General features: G+C 39.0%; 1 protein-coding gene across 26 annotated transcripts in view; it reads right to left on the bottom strand.

Annotated features, from left to right (window-relative positions):
* Positions 1 to 23,426, bottom strand: part of TFDP2 (transcription factor Dp-2) — a 57,089-nt gene that overhangs the window by 17,053 nt on the left and 16,610 nt on the right. For 16 of the 26 annotated variants that reach the window (XR_013542970.1, XM_078389142.1, XM_078389153.1 and 13 more), the window contains 6 exons: positions 14,055 to 14,102; positions 10,880 to 11,039; positions 9,956 to 10,102; positions 9,062 to 9,130; positions 8,496 to 8,641; positions 3,860 to 4,026 (listed from right to left, as the gene is read on the bottom strand). Coding sequence is in view for 25 of the 26 variants with exons in the window: in XM_078389142.1 (XP_078245268.1) it covers positions 3,860 to 4,026; positions 8,496 to 8,641; positions 9,062 to 9,130; positions 9,956 to 10,102; positions 10,880 to 11,039; positions 14,055 to 14,102 (737 nt within the window). In the remaining variant the exon portion in view is untranslated. Of the gene's footprint in view, positions 1 to 3,859; positions 4,027 to 8,495; positions 8,642 to 9,061; positions 9,131 to 9,955; positions 10,103 to 10,879; positions 11,040 to 14,054; positions 14,103 to 21,372; positions 21,421 to 23,426 lie in introns of all 26 variants that reach the window. The other 10 variants (XM_078389152.1, XM_078389160.1, XM_078389161.1 and 7 more) reach the window with 4 other exon arrangements.

Here is a 23,426-nt window from a genome sequence, read left to right as displayed (position 1 = left end):
TCGCAGGTCCAGGATGGGGCAAAGCTTCCATTGCGTTTGGGGACAGTAAAGTACTGAGAATAGAAACCATTTAGAACATCTTGGGAAGGTACTCATTGGATAGTGTATTTCTGGATGAGAAGAGCAATTTCATCCTCTAGGGCAGGTAAATAAGTCGTATGTCAGAGATAGCCAAGTGGAGATCGGTCGGTGAATTCTAACAGGTAGCCGTGTTGTATGATAGAGAGTAACCAAGAGTCCTTGGTGATGATGGACCACTTGTGGAGAAAGGGAGCCAGACAGAGATGATGGAGACAGCCAGGGAACAGATTTGGAGGGATCAAGTCAAAGATATTGTTTATTCTTTCTTGCAGGTCTATGCTGCTGAGCTGGTGCCTAAGAGCAGAAAGAAGGAGCAGCTGAGGAAAATGGAAGATTGGACCTCTCTGGAGCTGGAGTGAAAGGTTTGTAAGATAAGGTTGCTGATATGACTGTTGAAAAGTGAATGCTCTACGCCACTGAGTGTGTTGGTATATAGGCTGCTGGGTGGAGTAGGAACGGGCAGAATTTTGTGTAGATTGTCCATCACTTCATCAGTTTTCTTGTTAAAGAGACCGACTCCATCAAATGGAAAATTCTCAATGCAGGATCTAGTATCATCATTGATTCCCGCCGAGCACAGCCAAGCATGTCTTTAGAGTGAGATGGCAGAAGCTAAAGCCTTTGAGGCAGCATCAGCAGTATGGCGAGATGCAAGACGCTGCTGCTTAGCAAGAGTAGTGGCTTCTAGATGAGTACTAAGTGCATCGGTCCTGATCTCCTCAGGAGCAGACTGAAGGACAGGAAGTATTTTGTTCCACAACTGCCTGTGATAAGTGCCCATTGTCACTTGATAGTTGGAAACTCTCATCACAAATGAGGCCAAAAATATAAACAATGGCCAAGAACGTCCAACTTTCTGCCCTCTTGGTTAGTGGGGGTGACTGTTGACCGGTTACCAGCACGACATTGGTTAGACTAGACAATAATAGAATTTGGAGCAGGATGTTTGACAAGGAAGGTTGTGTCGGCACCATGTGTTCAATAGTGATTCTCAATTTGTCTGGAAACTTGGAGGGAGGTGGATGGCTTGTCCCATGATTCTTTAATAAGGTCCAGCATTGCTGGTATGAAAGCCAGACTCAATGGAGGGGATTTATCCTGATTTATATCATTGAAAACAAGGTCGTGCTTAGGGGGAGGAGGTTGCTCAATATTGAGCTCCAATGACTTGGCCAGCCTAAGAATGAGTTGGGAATAAGAGGTAAAGTCTTCAGAGGGTGACGGAGGATGAGTATCTGCAACATCCGAATTTGGTGTTGGTAAATTCGACGGAGACTCCCTGGAAGCTTCAGAGGAAGGATCATGTTCAGAAGGTGTTGAAACAGAGGAATTTCCAGAGATGGAGAGAACTGGTGAAGGAGAGAGTTGACAGGCCCAAGCAGTTGAAAGAGGGATCGGTGTTGGGACATGATGGGCAGATCAGGATCCAGACCAAGTGGTTGTGGGGCGTGATGTTGAAGCCGATGGCACCGAAGAAATGTGTGCCCACTTGGATGAAACAGGCTTGTGCTGAGCAGAAGCTAGATTGCATTGAGGGACATCTGACTGAGATAAATGGTGTTTAGTTTTCTCAGAGGTTGGAACCATAAGATCAGGTTGGTAATAGGCTCGATGCTGACTCCGAATAGGAAGGGGCGATGGTGATGGGGAGGACTCAGATGGGGCATAAACGTAGTGAACATACTTGGGGCGCTCATAGTAATCCCGTTCAAACCGTGGATTGAACTCGTCAAAGCGGTATCAATAGCGTTCACTGCGTCGGCTGACCTCATAAACAGGGTCTCCATATTCAGAAAGTGAGTGGCATTGAGACGGATGCGGTACAAAGATTACCTCCTGATACTGAGAAGACGGGGAAATATGGTACTGCTTTGCTGCCCTCTTACACGGAGGGGACCGCAAGATTCTCTTGCCTCCGAGTTTGAGAGATGGATGACAGTTGCCCACCCAGTCGAAACAGGGCTAGAATGGGCCGAGGACGGGCTGGATATGATATCAGCCTCAGAGCGGCCATGACTTGGAGACAAGCTTGGTATCGATACTGAGGCTGGAGCTTGAGTAAGAGGTACTGACTCTCCTGCTTCTGAAATGGAGTCCTGGTCCAGTATATCTCTAGATGACTTCTCCAAGATGGGAGGGAAATCTGAATGACTGGTGGCTCTCAAGGGCAGTGAGGCTTAGGAATCTGCTTAGCTTTCTTTTGCTTACTGTCCTTCTCCTTTTGCTTCTTATCAGGTTGGGCTGTAGCCGAGGACGACGTTGACACCAAGGTCGAGTTTGATGCCTAGGTGCATTTTGGCTTGGAAGCCTTGATAGAGGCTTTCGGCGATGGAGTAATTGAAGCCGTGGGTGAGAAGGCTCAGATCGAGGCAGTGGAGTGGAGGTAGGCTCCGTCGTGGGCCTGGTTGAATGGATTGAGGGTGTTAAGAATTTTTCCCATAAATGGGACGGAAGTCAGTTTAAGTGCCAGCTTTGTTAATTTTTTATACTCTGGACAGGAGTGGGTCTGATGACTTTGGCCCAGGCAGAACAAGCAATGATCATGGCCATCAGTAAAAGGAATTTTATTGGCACACGACATACAATGGGCCTGAATGGGCCTGAAGAGGCCATAAAAAAGGGTGGGAAGGTGGGAAAGGGGGGAAGGAAAAGAAAAATAACTCATAGGGAAATGTCTGTAAATCAAAAACTGATCAAGTCCGTAATCCAGGAATCAAAAACGTAAGGCAGTCCATAAGATAACCGTAAGACTGAGAAAATCAGAAAACTGCTCTAGTAATCGCTACAGAAGTCTGATTTCAGTGGTAGCTAAAAGGAACTGAGGTATTACTGGTGGGCAGAGCACGCACATCACGGGGCAATGTCCTACTAATCACATCTTTTAAAGCAGTAGAATATTCTGAGGTCCTACACAGGCACAGTAAAACTCATTTGTGTGCATTCATAGAGGCCACAAAGAAATTGTGGTTAGTAATCTCTGTTGATGTGGAGTACTCTGGTGGTGGACAAAAACTAAGGAGAGCAAAATGGTGCACAGGGGCATATGCAGTGGAGGGCTGAGGCAGAACTAATCTGGAATGTGCTACTCAATCTCTGTGCAGGCACAGAAACCCATTTGTGAGTCACAGAGACCACAAAGAATTGTCTTTCAAATTGTAGAATGGTTTCTATCAAATTCAAACAGATCTCCTGACATTCTTAATTTCAGTAGACCCAAGGTATCTACTAAACAGTTACATCTATTCTAAAGGAGCCATGAACATGTCAAGCAAGTAACAATAAATGTTATAAATTGGCTATTTAAGAAAGGTAAAGTTCACTCAAGATGTCTCACAACTGTTCTATACTAGTTTATGCTCTAAGTAAAAAGGTTGTAGTTCTAGACTATGAGTATTTCTGAGCTGCCTTCTTCCATGTGAATACATATTGGATAGTGGGGTGAAATGGGACTTCTTTGAGCACTTCTGTCTTGTAAGAAACTGTTGCCATTTTGATGCAACATAACATTAAGATCTCAATCAGAGGGCTATGCAAGTATCATTGTTTTGAACTATCAATGGACTACTTAAACAGAGCCCATTGAAGCAACTTGATTCATTTGCAATCCTCTGGAATTTCTAGCCCCAGACCTTTAAAGCTACTACAGTAGTTAGTATTGCAATCCTGCCATCTCTCACAAATCACTCAACATCCTCTTGCAGTCTGACATCATTAGAAACTTTGCTAAGATGAGGCTTTGCATTTACTCGACAGTATGCAAACCCCACAATTATATTACCTGTGACATAGTTTTCTAAAGCTTTAGGCACTAGTGATTTAGCAGTTCTTAGGTCTTCTGAAGAGCATTTGCCTGTCTCTAAACCAAGTGACATTCCCATTCGCTTCAATAGGTCAGTGTCATCGTGGATCTCAAAAGCATTATCAAAATTAAAAAGATATTCAAATCTGTAGGAAGTGAAAAAACAAAAGCAAGACCATTTCTTTAAAAAAAACCTTAGCTACATTTTTCTAAATTATATGTTGACAAGTGTCCAAATAAAGTTATACTTACAGGATTATTTCATGAGACAAAAATGGATTTAAAACCTAGCTGGTTTCAGCAAGACCTCTGGTTGTATTTGTGTAAGTGCCATGTCAGCAGGTTCAAATTGTTATATTTCCCAATTAAAACTACTTTTTCCATGCAAGACAATAGGAGTCCATAATTTTTCTCCCTCATTAAACAGATTCAAAGTTGATGAAAACTCTTGTTTAAGCCAGAAGTTTTTCTTGTAGAACTGGTGGATTTCAAAGGTCATATACAAACTCACCATAAAAACAAAGTCACCTCCCCCACACTCTTTCCCCTTAAATTTAAATTGACACCATCTCTGCTTTAGATCTAGTTTATATAAATGAGTGAAAATAACTTTTAAGATAGCTTATTATCGCAGGAAAACTATTATTATTAAACTTAATGTTTTTATTATTATTAATTTTTAACAATCTCTATAATTGAAATTTTTTAAAAAAACATACATAGGAGTCATCAGTAAATCACTACAGTATAAATCATTATACAATTACAGTAAATAAGAAGGATGTGTTAATGGATGTGTATTTTCCTTTACTTTTTTAATGGTAACGTAGAATCCTAAAATAAAGAAATTGGAAGGAGCCTAAAAGGCTATCAAGTCCAACTCCCTGGTCAATGTCCAATATATTTTCATTGTTACATGGAAATAAAATCATATTAAAGCACACTAAAAACCACAACAACTGCTAACTTTAAGACATTACAAATGCACTGTAAAACATAGTGGCTGAAATCCTGTTGCTTAGTGTAGTGAGTCATATCGGAGTGGGCTCGTTGAATTCATGGGGATTTTGTGAGTTAACCTTTCTGTAAGTTCCACTTATTTAAATGGGCTTATTTTAGTTGCAACTTACTAAAATGGCAGTTAGGAATAGATCGATTTGAATGAACAGATGAGAAAGTCTGACCATTTCCTTCCCTTTGCAATGGCTGTAGAGAAGAACATGCTGGGCCTCAGGTGTGCATACTGAAACTCCTCTGAAGACTTGGATTTTTTGGCTACAGCTGCCAAAATTCTGGTTGAGAGAAGTCCTGGTAAATTGTGGTGATTGCATTGAAAAAAAAATCCAAAAATCCCATGCTTACTTCAGTTATTCTAGTCAGATAAAGATTTTATTGTCTGACATTATGCAGCTATTTTCAGAGAATAATATGTAGAAAAATCTCTCTAATGCAGATAGCTTTAAATTCTTGTGGATCAGCTTCCAACAGAATACGAATGATGTACCCAAGTTTAGGAGGAAGGGGCAGAAACAATGGAAAAAAACAGTCAAGAGTGCCAACAGAAACATTATTGTGACATGTTATCTTGTAATTCCAAACATGCATGTAAAAACAAGTTCGATATTCTACAAGTTGTTCATAATTTCTCTGATTTCACATACAGTATGCCTGACATTTTTCAAGACTCAAAAAAATTAAGAACTATAAGCCACTCACATCATGCAGATGCAAGAAGACATACAGAATATAGATGATAGATGCATAACAGGTACCAAATTCATCAGATATAAAAAGTATGCACTCTCTCACAGCTGCTTAAGAAAACTATTTCTCACCTCCGTGCTACTTGGCACACTATATGTTATTTTGTTAAAATATGGCATATCATGACACAATACGCTACCTTGTACATCAAATATTTTTGAGTGTTGTTCATGGGAGAATGGCATGATATAACTCAAATAAATAACAAGGCCATTAGCTATTTTGCTATTTTTTCATGCTATTTTATTGTCTATAAAATCTGTTTCTTCAGTAAAATCTTTATTTCGAAGATCCTTGAGCTATTTCATTTTAAATGTCACAATTGGAGCAGAGTTCATCCATGTGTAGATATATTTAGGCAGACTTTGAGATGTAACTGATGAAGAAGAAATGCTGTGTCTCAAACTTTTCATAACTTTTATTCTTCAAAGAATTGTATTCTTCAAAGAAATTCTTAATCCCACACAACTGTTTCCAGCATTACACTGCAATTGAAGAAAAGAGTTCCTCCTTTTTGTTTACCTGCATTCCTCTTATTTTCAAGATTGTGTCATATAATTCTCTTCAAATGTAAAGTCACTTTTGAAATGACATTTATTGATCTCAGATTACCAAGCCATGTTTTCTATTGGTGTATCCTGAATCAGATAAACTTTATTCTCAGTTATGGAGTGCTCAATGAAAAGAAAACAAATTCAAATGCAACTCGGTGTGGGTCTCACGTGTGAGAGCACAAATAACTATTTCTGTGTGCTTCTGGTTTTCTAGTATGCAGTAAGAAAGATCCCCTTTGTAAATGAAACCCACATCCAATTGCAAATCTTTTGATATCTTTTCAAAATGTATCACTGACCAACTTTCAAATGGCTGTTAGTACCTGTATTCTTTAGACAAACATGAACTTTTTGTTCACTTGCAATGATTCCTATGACATTCTTATGCCAGTAATTACTTTAACAAGATGTTTACATTGCTGCAGATGATATATGACCACTGGATAGAGATGCACATATCTGACAGTTCAGCAGTGTTCTGCAAATATGTTCTTCTTCCTAGTGACAAAGCCAAGTGACAAAAACCAAAGAGCTTGCCTTCTTGATCTACTCTCTCTGGTCAGAAGAAACAGATGTCCTAGCATATGCATACTATACACTCTGGAAAGCTACACATGTGGGCTCCTAGCAGACCTGTGCATGCTCAGAAATTAGGTCCATCTTCTGAATCAAAACAATTTTCAGGGAAATTATGCTTATTTCCTAAAAGTAGCTAAGCACTGCAAGCTAGAGATATTTATATTGTAAACCAGATAAATGCAAATACAAATCTAAACCTATGGGTATCAGTTCCACATTTTAAAATGACAGGTTTGAACATGGCTCAGTAAATCATAAGCATCTGCATCATCCAATCTTTAAACCAGAAAACAGATTAGCATCTACCATGGCATTCCAACTCTGTAATCATGTGTAGACTCATTTTAAATTCAGAATGTTAGCCAACAAAATTCTCAGTTGGAGTTACCTAAGGCATTTATGGGGAAATACACACATTTTAGTCTTATCTTTAACATAACTGAAACCACTAAAAGAATAAAATGGGATTGAGTCTCCAAAGCAGTAAACATTGCACAACAATTTCATTATTGGGAACAGCTCCATAAGTGAGTAATGTACAGTGGTGCCTTGACTTACGAACATCCCTACTTACAACCATTTTGAGTAACGACCAGCTCTGGCCACAAAATTTGCTTTGACTTGTGACCGGAGCTTCCAGTTACAAACAGAAAAAGGCAGGGGAAAAAGGTGGGAAATTCAAATTGCTAACTGTTGGTGACGAAGAGGTTGCTTCTTTGTAGCTCTTTCGCCCCAGTGGTTAGAGTGAGTGCGATCGGAGGAGGCTTCAGACTGCCTGGTAAGGTAAGGTGCTGCTTTCTGCTTTTTAAAAACTGTTCTGGCTGGATTTTGCAGCATGGTTTTGGGCTGAGGGGGTTATGTTTCTGTGCTATGATGGATCTTGGGGGGTTTGTTTGTTGGTATTTTTCCCCCATTTCCAATGGGTCTTGAAGGGTTTGGTTGCTTTTTTTGAGTTTTTCCCCCCATTTCCGATGGGTCTTGGGGGGGGCTTGTTGTTGGTTGGTATTTTTTCCCCATTTCCGATGGGTCTTGGGGGGGTTGGTTGCTTTTGGGGTCCCCCCATTTCCGATGGGTCTTGCATGATCTGCTTGCTTTTTGCTTTGCTTTCTTTGCATTTGCAATGGGTCTTGTATGCTTGATTGCTTTTTTCTTTGTTTTCTTTGCATTTGCAATGGGTCTTGCATGATTGATTCCTTTTCTCCCCCCCCCCTTCAGCTGGAAGGGATTAATCGACCAGAAGGGATTAATTTCCGATGGATCTTAGTGATTTTTTTTGGTATGTGTGTGTGATTTTTTTTCTTCGGCTGGAACGGATTAATTGCATTTCAATGCATTCCTATGGGAAATGGTGCTTCGACTTACGACCATTTTGAGTTATGACCATCTTCTGGAACAGATTAAATTCATAAGTCGAGGCGCCACTGTACACTGTTTACAGCTATAATTATCTATAAATTATTACTGGACTAGGAAAGAAGTATGCTTGAAATTCTAGAAATCCACCTATGCTTGACAAAACTGACAATACAATACTAGATGGACCAATTAGTTGACTCATTATTTGGGTACACATATTCCTTTCTTTGTTAAGAAAATCTAGGTGCACTGGAATTTAATCATATCTTTATAATTTATATGGTAATATACCATTATAAGAAAGGCCTTTTTCATTACTGCAAAATAGACAACCCTCCAGCATGTTTTCACATCACACTCACTTGTCTGAAGAGATGCTGCAATCTATAACAGTTCTTTTGCTTGTGTTTATTACGAGAAAAGGTAGTTGTATTGTAGAATTCACAGATGGAGGGCCCCAAATCTCTTTGTGTTGATTTCTTTGTACCAAGTTTTTAAAAGCAATTTGCTGCAGAATGAAGTGAATATATTTAAACACAGAGCAATATTGCTACTAGATTATTGCTTCAGAATCTGGTAATAATATAAAAAAAATAGGAACTGGAAAGCTGGTTTTAATATTCTAGCAACAGTAGGTGTTATACTATGGAGTATCTACTGAACAAATTCAAGTTTAGAAAATGTTACTTAAGAGAGCTATGGCTAACTGTGGCAACGCAATATGGGCTTTTATAAGCAATTTTGAGTTAGGTGGCATTTCGAAAGGAAATAACAAAGGCAGTACAATTAGGTGGAAGGCAGCAACATATCATTGTGACCTCTACTAATTTAGTAATGCTTATGTGTAGAACCGACCAACCCCCTGATTTACTTAATACAATTAACAAAATGGATTAGAATCAAAGGGGTGCCTCTGAGTAAAGCATACCTGTAACAGAAGTTCTTGCAGCTGAGACCTCTTCTGCTTTATTCGTTCTATACGTTGTTGCTTTTCTACCTTGAGAATAAATATGAAATTAGATACAAAAGAATATTCACTGGTGTGTCTTTTCCTGAACCAAGCTGACATTTTGTTAGGGAACCAATTGTTTTAATGAACCTAAATCACAGCACAAAGGACAATCCATATAGGAAATTTCATATGCCACCAGGTGCTTTTGTGTTATACAAAATTAGTTGAATGCAACTTAAAAACATAAGCAACTTTAAAAATAAATGGAATTTTAAAATGTATGGATTAACCAGCTGGCAGTCTGCATAATGGTTTTGATTGGCGTATGACTCCTAATGAACATATAGCATAACAGCACAATTTCGAAATTATTATTCTACTAGAGTTATTATAGAACATCATACTGGCAAAACTCTCTTGCATAATTTTGCTGGGGTACTGTAAATGATGTAACATTTGGAGGTGAACCACCCAAGTAACCACTGTAGATAATTCTTAATTTGAGGTAATTTGTCTCCAAAAGGTACACCGTTTACATTATACCAGTGTAATTTATTCAAAAGGATTTTGGCAATAATTATTTTTAAAAAAACAGAATTCACATAAATACCCTTTTCTATAAACAGAGACTGCAATACAATGGCTGAAATCCTACTCATAGAGTAAGCCAACAAATAACTTTCCACCCTCCCTTCCTGGTAAACAAAGTATTGGTGCTATAATTCTTGGAGGCACATTTACCCTTGAGAATTGTGGCAGCAGTGCTTTGTTTGCCAGGAAGGAACAGACAGAAAGTCATACTCTGGCTTACAATATAAACAGGATTTCAGCCAATGTCCACTAATATATACTTACATGCACCTTACTCACCTCAAGGTTTTGACATTCTTGAGCTGAGTTTGTAGGAAGACCTATCCATTTGATTTCTTTTTTCTCCTTCGAAATAATGTTTATTGCCATTAACACATTAAGGGCATCATAGACTCTCCGCCTAATATTTTTCTGATCATAAGACTGCTTAAAATATAACATAATAAAATATATCAACAATTGACTAGAGATGTCAAAAATAAAACTTTTAATGGAAAAATGTATTAGAGTTTCACCATATAGCTTGAGTTCTCAACTACTGGCAAGGTATTGTTCTGAAAACTTTAACTAATCTACAGCCCTGAATTATGACCATGGCTGTGGAAAGCCAATACACACAAAATGTCAGCTTATCAGTGGTCTTCCTTTCCTGTCATAATCACCCAAGCCTAGTCTAACCAAAGGAGGAGGTTTTATATATGTTAGGCATATCTAGATTTTTTTATTACTTCAAAATAAGCAAGTGATTCATTGTTCTAAGTAATAAACTAAAACAAAAGTTCTCAAATCTTGGAAAGACTGCAAAACAGTCAACAGTATCTGCACTTGACCCTGTATTTGATTTATTGTTTTCATTCTTGTTTCTTACAACAGAGACTGAGACTATTTTGATTAGGAGTAGACTATAAGAGAGGTCAACAAGGCCCTGGACTACCCTTCATATTTTTCTAACATAGCACTGATGCAGCCTACATTTTCTTTAAACAACAATACTAATACAAAATAACTCCATCACTGATCCTCAGCATTTATTCAGAGTCCTCTAAACACCTGGAGAAGCTAGGGAGGGGTGACGATACTAAAAATTGGATATAACCCAAAATATTTCATTTGATAAGGGAAAAATTAACTACAACAAATCAGAACAGGAAAACTACAGATATGAAGGGCAGGCAATTATGTGTTAAGTACAGTATTACTTACTGTATCTAAGTGTCTGTTAGAAGTTGATGTAAACTCTGATACCAGCTCATCGGCAACTTCATTATAAGATGTTGTTCCTTTAAATTGCACCTTTTCACACACTTTCATTGAAAAATGTCTCAGACCTTTTCCATTTTTATCTCCTTTTTTAATTCTTTTACTGTGGGAAAGGTAAAAAATATCTTGCTAACTCAAACCAACTATAGACTTTCCATACTAAATGTGGAGTATTTGTATCAACAGTATTTGAAACCATATATATCTGAAGGAAAATGAAAAATGTCAGACACATTTTTACTTCAAACTTCACAAAATATTGCCCATAATTCAGTTGCTTAGTGTAGTGAATTGCACTAGAATAGGTTCACTGAATCAGTGGTGATTTGATGAGTCATTTTGATTTACTGTCCTCAAATAAATTACAGTTAGAGTAGACCCAATTAAATCAATGGAACTTAGAAGAATCGACTCGCCAAATCCTCAGTGAGTCAATGGGTCAACTTCAGTGTAACTTACTACACTAAGCAACAGGATTTTGGCCACTATATATTCTTTTTAGTGTTTATTCTATGAGTATATGTTTTACAACAACAACAACAAAAAGCATTTAAAAGTTTATTTGAAGTTACCAGAATGTTGGAAGCACAGATCATATTAATTCAGATTAAGAGGCTCAAAATATTTTCAAAGAAAAATACATGAAAACATTTGATACAAAAATAATTTATCTTAATGCATCTCATGCTCCTAATGTTTTTCTTTGATGAATATGTCATATCCTTTCTTAAACTGTAGAATGGAAGATTTGCAATAAACAAATCAAGTTGAATTATCTGTCTTAACATTTTCTGCTCTGGCTGGCGATAGCTCTCTAAAGATAGTTCAGGTGAATTCTGCTGGAGTGGGCTAAGGGTACATTCATTTCAATCCCGCTTCACACAGTAGCAGACTAGGTTTTTCATAAGCCCACAAACAAGGCATGAAGGCAACAGCCTCCTCCTGAAACTGCTCCACAGTAACTGGTAATCAGTGGGATACTGCCTCTGATTATTGAGGTTTCACATAGTTAGTCTCAAGCATAGCTTTTTGTAAGATCTGTCAAGCTGGAGGGGACTAAAGCTGGGGCCATCTTTATAGGCTGTGAACTGTACTCCAGCTAATATGGTCACCATCCATCAAATATACTTACCACAAATACAACCAGGTCATCCAAAGGACTGTTGCCCACAATGTATAATATTTTAAGTATCAGTTTCACTTGTTTTATACTTTTCCATAAGCTAACTCTAAATTTATTAGAAATTATACCTACCTACAAATCTGTTATTATGCAATGGCTGAAATCCAGTTGCAAGCCACAGCTAGTGTAGACCCATATGAGTGTGGATATGGTGAGTCAACTCCTCTTTAAAGTCCAGTGATTCAATGGGTCTACTCTAGTTGCAATACTGGACTCTAACCATCACTAGGATTAATTAATGTGACCTACCCCTCATACAGAAAATTTATGCATCTTATTTCAGAAAAAAAGTTGCATTAGTTGACGTGCAGTTTTCATCCCATTGTACTATATCATTACACTCCATACCTATGCATTTGATTGGAAACACACCTATCTTTACAAAAGATAGTGTAGTATGCCACATTACACTCCTAGACATTCTCCACCACAAAAAGCAATCAGAACAGTGGTTCTGAATCACCCATCTTTCTTACTGATGTAGAACAGCCTTTCCCCATAAAACTCACAGTCCATTGCCAAAACTGCTTGTACAAAAATATCCTCTCTAATAATATTTGTGGTCTCACAATAGTGTAACAAGGGGAAAGAACAAACTAGCTGACTTTTTTTAAAATGATAACCATAATGCCAATGCAGCCTAAGATGAAATTCAATTTGAAAACTCTCATCTATACAGTCTCTGACACAAAACATGCAAAATTTAACAAAATATTTAAATTTAAAACATGTAAAAATGATACTCATGAAGTTCAAATATGAGCAGAATTTTCTTTAAATACCAAAAGAAGCAGAAGCATATCAGGCTACCTAGGAAGATGAAAATTTAGTCAGAGTTCTTCAAGACCGATATGTTTCACTGAAAAAGTAATAGATTGCAATAATAGTGTTATGTTTCAATTTCTACCTGCTTCCAGTGAACACTGGCTTGGACTATACATGGAAAATTCCAAAGTTCAAAGACATTTAATTAAAGAAGAAGTTTGTTATGTAAGACTTGTTATTGAGATCAAGCTACACTTCAGGAATGATGCAAATATTAGAAGCAAATACCTATTGGAGTCTTAAGATTTTTTTTAAAAAAAACCAAGGAATATATGCCTTACAATGGTTTACAGGGCTTTTTCTCTTTGAAAAAGAAAGCAACAGCGCGAGAAACTTAGAAATGGTCCACAATCGCTCCTATTCATAGCTATACACTTTTCAGATACAGTACTTTCTTGTAAAAAATACTGGTATCATCTAATTCAGATTCATAAAATAGATAGGCATTAAATTTGACTGAGAACAAACTGTCTAACTTGTAAAAGTTAAACTTAAGTAAAGGGCATCATCCTAACTGAAAAAGCCTGGAACACCTTCTTTTACAACTAAATGCCAAACAGGATAGTCATGGGATGTGGAAATACAAAGGCATCTGCCCTGCCCAGTAGCTATATGACTCTTTGCTTTGCATGCTGTAATCTGACTTATAGCTAGACAGGAAAAATCTAAACAAGTTACTTGGTGAAGGTACAAAACAGCCAACATAACTTCCAGCATGAGAGCTGTGGTAGATAATGAGATGTGAGTTTAACAACAAAACAACAAAAAAGAGAGAGAGAGATATTTAAATATACGTTTCAGTTTATTGATTTAAATTTCCATACAGACAATACTACAAATAAATTTTCTGACACCAATAAATTCTGTTTTTGAATGTTTTGTAGATTTCATACAAACACAAAGTCATATTTTATAGATTTCATGTAAGCACAAGGCCAGAATATTAACTTGATTGGAATGCAGGTATCTACATAATAGAGAAAATTGTTTTGATAAAGAAATCTAAGGTATTGGAGATGGGGAAGAGTCAATTAAAACAGCTACTAGATTGAAATGAAGTGTATTTTATTTAGAGATATTATTTATGTACAATTCTTCAGCATCACATACCTTTCTGAAAAATCTGCTTCCATGAAATCTTGAGTTCGTTTTCTGTCCCTGTGAATATATTTTTAATATCACACACGAAAAACATGTATTGTTACACTGTATCATATCTTACAACATAAAATACACTAATTCTGAACATGCTTTATTCATTCATATTCATATGCAACATAGTCTGCTCACGTTTACTGTAACTGATACCAGAGAGACTGGTATTACCCACGACTGAATGTAAATCCAAATGAAATAAATGGGCTGGATTTACAGTATGTAAGATTTGCTGCATAAGCAACTTCATATAACTGTCTAGACAAAGGAGTAATGCATAACTATCTAAAAATCACACACAAGTAGCTGGTTACTGAAAGAAGGGTTGCCTGAAGAAAAAGGTATTTGCCTGCTTACGGAAGGATAGCAAAGATGTGCCGGTCGGCCTCCTGTAGAAGAGAGTTCCAAAGTCTGTGAGCAGCAACAGAGAAGGCTTTCTTCTGTGTCTCCATCAGACACACCTGAGGTGGTAGTGGGGACTGAGAAAAAGCCCTCTGCTAATGATCTTAACACATGAGGTGGCTCATGACGGGAGATATGGTCTTTGAGATAGCTTGGACCCATGCCATTTAGGGCTTTATAGGTTAAAACCAGGACTTTGAATTGTGCCTGGTAACTGATCGGCAGCCAGTGGAGCTGCTGTTACTGGGGGGTTATGTGATCCCTGTAACTGGCTCCAGCCATCTGACTAGTGCATTTTGGACCCACTGGCGTTTCCTTACACTTTCCAAAGGCAGCCCCACATAAAGCATATTACAGTAAATCAGCGGGGAAGTAAGTAGGACATACATCACAGTGGCCAGATCAGATCTCTCAAGAAACCAATGTAGCTGACACACTAGTTTTAATTGTGCAAATGCACTTCTGGCCACCGCTGAGATCTGGGTATCCAGGTTCAGGACTGAATGCAGGAGCATGCAAATTGTGTACATTTTTTAAAAATGAGAGTGTAATCCCACACAGTACAGGCACCATCTCTATTCCTTGATCTGCCTTTTGACTAACCAGGAGCACCTCTATCTTGTCTGAATTAAGTTTCAGTTTATTCGCCCTCATCCAGTCCATTACTGATACTAGACACTGATCTAGAGCTGAAGTAGCTTCCTTGGATTTAGGTGGCAAGGACAGACAGACTTGGGTGTCATCCACACACTGGTGTCAGCGAACCCCAAAACTCCAGATAGTCTCTCCCAGTGGTTTCATGTAGATGTTAAATGACATAGGAGACAAAACATAGCCCTGAGGGACTACTCAGGTCAGCGGCCAAGGTTTCAAACAGAAGTTCCCAAGCACTACCTTCTGAGTTCTCTCCTCCAGGAAGGGCTGTAGCCACTGTAAAACAGTGCCCTCAAGTCCCATTCCAGAGAGGCAGGACAGAATATTGCGGGTGATATTATCAAAAGCTGCTGAGAGGTCCAGCAAAAACAACAGGGACACATATCCAGTTCCTGACGTAGGTCATCTACCAAGGCAACCAAAACCATCTGACCCATAACTAGGCCTGGAGCAAGATTGAAATGGGTCTAGATACTCTGTCTCATCCAGAAACCTCTGGAGCTGGGAGGCCACAACCCACTCTAGTACCTTCCCCAAGAACCTGTTATTAGATACCAGTCAGTAATTATTCAGTATTGTGGGTTCCAAGGAGTTTTTAAATAATGGTCTTATTATTGTCTCCTTTAAGCAAAATGAGATCCTACCCTGTGGCAGGCCCTCCTGTCTTTCACTGCCTCCCAGAGTTGGGTCAAGTTCATGTTGGTAGCTTCAGTGACACTGTCCAACCATCTCATCCTCTGTCATCCCCTTCTCCTCTTTCCTTCACACTTTCCTAACATCAGGGCCTTTCCCTGGGAGTCTTTTTTTTTTTTTGAAAGAATCCCTGGAAAAGACCCTGATGTTAGAAAAGTGTGAAAGAAAGAGAAGGGGATGACAGAGGATGAGATGGTTGGACAGTGTCACCAAAACTACCAACATGAACTTGATGCAACTCTGGGAGGCAGTGGAAGACAGGAGGGCCTGGCGTGCTCTGGTCCATGGGGTCACAAAGAGTCAGACACGACTAAATGACTTAACAAAAAACCCTGTGGTAAGGAGGCATTCACTACTCATCCTATCCAATCAACCATTCCCTTTCTGGCTGCTTTTAAAAGCCAGGAAGGGCAAGGATCCAGCAGGCATGGGGTAGCCCTCACCTCTCCAAGGATCCTGTCCACATAATCAGCCTGCAGAAACTGGACCCTTCATTAACAGTTTACATAGCAATGTCCTATTATCCTTTATACCAGTGGTCCCCAACCTTGGGCCTCCGGATGTTCTTCAACTTCAACTCCCAGAAATCTTGGCCAGCAGAAGTGGTGGTAAAGGCTTCCTGGGAGTTGTAGTCCAAGAACACCTGGAGGCCCAAGGTTGGGGATCACTGCTTTATACTGATCAGCAGCTCCAGTTCTCTCTTATTATAAACAGACTGCTTACCTCTTAACATTAGTTCTTCAAGTGGTCATTGGTGCATGTGTCCATTTGGGTCTGTGTGCCTACTCAGACCTCACTGTTCAGAACCTTCTAGATAAAGACAGTTTTAGCAATGGCTCTGCTTCTCCTATTTACAGTGGATGAGTTTATGGGTTGCCCCTCAGTTCAAACATTTTGATGACACAGCAGCAGGGTATCAGTTACCTAAAGTTCTGAAGAGGGAAGGTGGTTTTGTTGTGTAAAAACACATATGGCCACTTGAAGAACAATCTTTACAGGTAGGAGACCTGTTTTTTTTCTTCATAGTCTTGGTGCATCTATACATATGAGTGAAGTCTAATAAGCTCACCTGTAAAGGCTTCCAGAGGGCAGGCAGGTAGAAACTTGCACTCCTTGGGAGCAATACAGAAATACAGTGGTGCCTCGCTTAACGAGTGCACTGTTTAACGATGAATCCGCATAGCGATCAATTTTTTTAGATCGCTGATGCGATCGCATTGTGATGTTCTGAACAGGCAAACGGAACAGAAAAAGCCATATGGCTCTTATGGCTCCCAAACTCACCGTTCAGCGATAGGCGGTTCCAAAATGGCTGCTGGGTGCCCAAAATGGCCACTGCAAGTGTTTTCGTGCCCTGCCCTCGCTTAACAAGGGCGCGAAAATGGCGACGCTATGGAGGAACTTCGCTGAACGGTGAGTTTGGGAGCCATAAGAGCCATATGGCTTTTTCTGTTCTGTTTAGCGATGTTTCTGCATAGCACCGATTAATCTGGAATGGATTAACATCGCTATGCGGGGCACCACTGTAATAGTTCTACCAAATAAGCATCCCTCTGAGTTCTGATGTCAACTCAGTAATGCTGAATGAAGATTGGGACCAAGCTGCTGCATGACACATTTCGGGTATAAGAACTCCCTGCAGGAAATGCAGTATAAGTGAACACTATCCCGGTGGAATGGCTCTGTACAGCAGCTGACAATAGTCTCAGCCAGCTGACATGCAAGCATGACTGTCTTCACAATTCACTGTCTCTTTACAGTGCTTCACTGTAAGGAGACTGGCAGTCCCTTCTTAGGGCCAGAATGAACCAAAAAGAACCACAGAGATTTACAAAACAAATATTTGTAATATGGAAATGGCCTTTTGCCATCTGTTGTACCGAAGGGAAAGCAGGCAAGGAGAACAATGTCTTATAACAGGTGAAAGGTTGAATGACCTTCCGTAGTAATGATAGGCCAAAACATGTCTTTGTCTAGGTACCAAAGTAAGTATGGTTAATCCACCAGAAACAAAGTTCTGTAGTGATAGCAACAATAAAAGCTAATTTGGCTGTTAGCAAATCCAAAGGGATAGAAACTAGCAATTCAAGGGCAGCTCCATGAATTTCACAAGAATTAAGGGGAACCTCCAGCAAGAGATTAATAGTGCAGGGATTATATATTGGTGTGTTGGTACCATGAAAGCGAACTTTTTCAACTCTGGTAGCACCTTGTGTGGAACATAGATTCAGGTAGATGATACTGCAGCTGGATAAACCTTAACAAATGAAAATGATGAACCTTTATCAACAGGGACAATAGAAAATATCTCCCATTTTATAGTTCTGGGAGTATTATACATATGGTTTTCTCACAGTTTGAGTAACTTGAATTACTCTATCTAGGAGTGGATCTGGCATGCTGTCAATCTGAGTGTGGAGACATCAGGATGAAGAACAATCACCATTTTCTGGAGATGACATCAGCTCAGAGAGGCATCTGACAAAACAGTCTCTATGCCATAGGTTCAAGAGGACAATAATTATGTAGGCACCCTAAGACTATAAGAATGCTGTCTGGTCAAACCCAGTGGCATTTGAAGATGTCCCTTGTGAGTAGCGAGAAGGATTGAAACATGTAAAGGTGCTCTCCTTTCCAGATGAGCAGGAAAGCATCATCTTTGACCTGTTCCCATTCAACTGCAGTCCTGTTGAAGTCTTGTTTCCAGGCTGAACGGAATGTATCAGTTTAAGAGTGAGTGTGACAACAATGCTAACAGTTGATATCAAAAATAATTAAATGATGTCTGCCAGTTGATGACACTGGGTGGAGAATGGAACTAGGCTGTACTGGGCAACTTATTATCTGTGTCTCATTTTTCATCTCTCCTTTCAGGAAAAAAAAAGACTGAAGCCATTAGAAGACAGGTCTTCAGTCTTTGAGCAGTCAGCTCCTGCAGTGTTGTGGAGTGAAGCCTTGAGGTAATGACAGCCTCCAGTGTCTTCAACAAGCATCCTGCACTGTGTTTAGCTGAGCTGATTTGCTGACAGCAGACAGAACCAGGTTCTTTGGAAAAGAAAGCTGCAGTCCCCCTCTTGCCATTGGACAGTCACTCCATCAAGCTAGCCAATTTAACTCACAGGAAAGTTTGGCAGCATACGAGGTAGGCCTGTTGGTTTGCAATGTCCCAACATAGCTCCTAAATTGGTTTTGTGGCCCAGAAGATTCTAATATCCATCTTTGTTATCGGGCAGAGGAGGATTTTTCCCAGTAGAAGTGATGGTAATGGAATTAGGCATCAGGTGTTTTAACAGAAAGCCCTTATCCAAGTCCAAGAACTTGCAAATAATTTCTAGATGAAAACCAATAGTAATGGAAGAGCACTTATGCAATGATGTCTTTATTGCTTTCAAAAAGGCAGGAAGGGAACATCAAGCCTCATATAATATTCTAATAGTGGTACTGGGATTTCTTGAATACCAAGAAGCAGAACTAAAATGGAAGATTTGATGTGAACTGACAAAGTAACAGCACAAACCAACATGGAGACAGATGTATCAATGAGAAGATGGTGAATACTCTTCAGTGGTATTGAAACAGTAGTGCAATTAGGACTGATAGTCATGGTATTGAGAGTTGTCATAATATGCTCTTCAGAGGTTCTGGTTTGGTAATAGGATGAAGCCGATTTCTTCTCTGGAGATTTTGTAGCAGGTGTGTCTGATGTGTGGCATAGCTGGTCTGATAGAGCTTGCTCGGGCATGACTCATTCAGCTCAGCTAGAACAGACTCTTCACAAATCTCAATCTTTGCTACAGACCCAAGTAGTTGGGTATCAAGGGGGATAACTATGTGGCAGAGTTAAAGGTTTAGGATCTAGCCTGCAAGATTTTTAATGGTAAAATGGACTAGCAATACAGGCAGTTCTTCAATATCAGCAGCAACTGACATGCTATTTTTCACCTTCTTTTTGACAGTTCTTTTCCTACCATGATTTTTGAGCCAACACCAGGTAAATTAGTGTTGACAAACTGGTCATCTGTTGAGTCAGTACCAAAGCTGTCATATCAACTAGGGTTTAAAGCACTACTGATGCCACAATAATTTTGAGGGTTTCTGGTGATTGATTTACTAATGCAGGACATTTTAACAGGGGACTCTGGCTAAAATAGCTTTTCCCAGGAAGAAAGATTTAAGCTGAAAAATACAGGTATCCTATTAGTTGTAGCCACTATGGTAGATGGAGCAGAACTCAGGAGGAGCTCACTTATGTATACACTCTAGATAGTTTCATCTAGGAAGTTTTGAACAGTGACTCTGCACAGGCACAGAATTGAATGTATGGATACATAGACACCATTTATTTAGGCTAAATCCACTGATACTATTATGTGCAGAGGCCACAATCCACTGGTGTATTCTGACATTAAAATAACTCAGAAGAATTTGGATTTTCTTCTCTTCTGCCTGCACCTGTCCATGTAAAAACTGTGTTCCATCAGCTTTGTCAGACATCTGGAGAAAGTTTATAGAGTGCATAAGAGGAAGGGAGATGTAGGAGAGAGGCATAATAGCAGATTCCAATAGAAACAGTGAGGCTCATATGAAGGACATGATTAGATCTTGGACACTTGACCCCCAGGTCTGTTTTTATTTGTTGTGTTGTGTTAAAATATAATCCGTTACAAAAGCTCCTCTGGGTGCCAATCCATTTCTGGACAGAATTCAAAGTGCTGGTTATAACCTACAAAACCCTAAACAGCTTGGATCCAAGCTATCTAAAACAGTGGTCCCCAACCTTTTTCGAACCGCGGACCGGTTGGGGGTTGTCTGTGCACAGGGGGGCTGGGGGCACCCCCTGTGGTTGTTGGTGGGTGTGGCATGTTTGCGGGTGGGTGTGGTGTTCTTGCGCAGGCTAAAATATAGCATTTCCCTCTATTTTTATTTATTTTATTTATTTTATTTATACCTCACCCATCTGGCCTAAAAGGCCACTCTAGGCAGCTTCCAGTGAAAACAAACAGTAAAATAATACAAAGAGTTACATAAATCATCATTATAACATACACAATACAAAAACAGAACTAAAATAAATGAGAACAAGAGAAAATCAAGTGTTAGCTGGAGGGAAGGCCTGAATATATAGCCATGTTTTTAGTTGTCTTTTAAAGGTGCCCAAAGTGGGGGCCTGCCCGGGCATTAAGATAATCAGGGGAGGCCTTTCTCTCAGTCCCACCATCCTCACAGGTGCACTTGGTAGGGACATGGGAGACGGCCTTCTCTGTCACCGCTCCCAGACTCTGGAACTCCCTCCCAAGGGAAGCTAGGCTGTCCTGATCTTTGCTGTCCTTCTACAGGCCAGCAAAGATCTTTCTCTTCAGGCAGGCTTTTCCTTAATGACTGGTGCTCTGAGAGGGGTTTAAAATGGACTGTTGTTTTAAACAGTCCATTTTGCTATGTTGTTTTAAATGTGTTTTGATATTGATATTAATTACCATTTTAATATTGCACTTATTTAGTCCTTTCTTAATATTTGTATACTTACTGTTTTAGCTTTTAAATACTGTTTTAGTGATGCAAGCTGCCTTGGGTCCTTTTTGGGGAGAAAGGTGGCATAGAAATATTTTAAATAAATAAGTAAAATATTTTAACAAAATATAGACTACTGCACAAGATAATGGTAAACTACTTTCAATATTTGTCAACTTGGAAATCCAGAACATGACAGTGGCAAAGCACTTTGACTATATTGTGTTTTAAAAATTCTGTGAAGTGACAATCCAAAATGCAACAAGAAATGGTGCTGGAAGATGAGACTTCCAGGTTGGACAGCTCTCAATCAACTACTGGAGAATTCGAAACCTCACTTCCATGCCACAAGAAGGAAAAATCTACAGGCATTTAAGAACTCCTCCCCTTGGCTGAGGCAATCAGCAACTGATCCTGCCACTTGCCTGGAGAAAAGAGGATAAACTGAGGGATAATGAATGAGCACCTGCATAATAGCAAGATTTTTTAAAGTAACATCTATATTATTTGACTGGTAACTAAATGCAGTTCAATAGATTTTGTGAAGCTATGGCAACAGAAATCAAATGAAGCCCTGACAACTAAATCTGCAATAACAAAAAATAAAAGTATTTCACTATTTCTGTAAACCATTTTACAGTCTTCTAGGCACAAAATAAGGCAACAAAGAATCATCACTAGCAGAGTTAATACTAATGCTAAAGCCCATTGCTTAACTTTGAGATTCTGATCAGCATGAAATCTGTACGTTTAAAATGTTTTAAACTGGAACACTTTGAAATTGTTCAGAAATTCTACGATGGGAACACAAGGTTTTTGCAACTCAAAACACTTTAAATAGACCAACATTGTGTACAACAGCAGACCATTTTACTGTTCGCTAAGGTAACATGAAATGCCACACATTACAACTTTTCCATTTTCATTGATGAGGATGTGCATCAACTTTGTCTGAATTTATCTGAGCTAGAAATTCTGCCTCCTCAAATTGATTAGAAATGAATGAGAACCAGAACTGAATCTGAGTCATCATGAAGCTTCACATCTAATTATTATTTCAGAGTGGTAGAAATGCTTATAGTATGTTTGAAAACTGTTTTTCTTAGCATACACTTTAAAGGTGAAAGGTGCACAGTAACTGACAGGTCCCTCTTCTATTTTAGCAACACTTTATACTGGATGTGCTTCACTTACTGTGCTATGAGGGTGAGATTGTCGGTTTTATAAAACGTGTTGCAGATTATTTTCTGTGCTTTTGAGAATTGTTTTCAAGAGTGATATGATAGAGCATTTGAAAGGCCTTTGTCATGTTTTGTGATGTGGCCTCCTTCCTGATTCTTAATTTTTTCTCTCTTAATTTTTTCTCCCAATTCTACCAATTCCATTGGATTATATACTGGCCTCCTTATGCAGAATTTGCTTGTCTATTTCAGACTGATTTTAATACGAAGTAGCATCTTTCCAGACACAGAGACACTACCCCAGTGCTCAATCAAACTTATTTTAAATCTGTTTTTGTTGTTTCTCCTTCACTTCTTGTCTGTCCTACAAATTCTTTATCATCCCATCTCCTTTGTCACAATTACATCACTTGTATATTTCTTGGATGTGTATATAGGAATGCATGAGAAACAGAATTACCCTCATTATACAAATACAGTGCAATAAAAAATCTAGATCAAGCCTTGTATGTTGTTTATTAGTATAATCAAATGCCCAGAATCCTACTGGCCATTCAGTCTTGCAATAAGGAAAAGCGTGTAAGTTTTGGTGGGAAACAGTCACTGATTAACAAAGTGCTGGCTCATGAACACAACTAGCACCTCATTAATGAGTGGCAATCTGTCACTATGACGGACACAATTTCTCTTATGTGAGCAAAAGCGGTAAACAGGATTCTGGTCAATGATCTGACTTTTAAACATTCTATAATTATGAAACTATTCATATTGTGCATCATCTTATGCAATCTAATGAATTTTAACTATAGTCAAGTAGCACCGTGTATGCTCACAAAAGTCTTAAGGTGTGCAAGGCACTGATAAGATGAATTGCTGAGTTGCAGGGAAA

Source organism: Pogona vitticeps, chromosome 3 (genome assembly GCF_051106095.1).
Source record: "Pogona vitticeps strain Pit_001003342236 chromosome 3, PviZW2.1, whole genome shotgun sequence".
Taxonomy (NCBI): Eukaryota; Metazoa; Chordata; class Lepidosauria; order Squamata; family Agamidae; genus Pogona; species Pogona vitticeps.
Note: the sequence above shows the minus strand (reverse complement) of the source record. Positions and strands in the feature narration are given on the sequence as shown.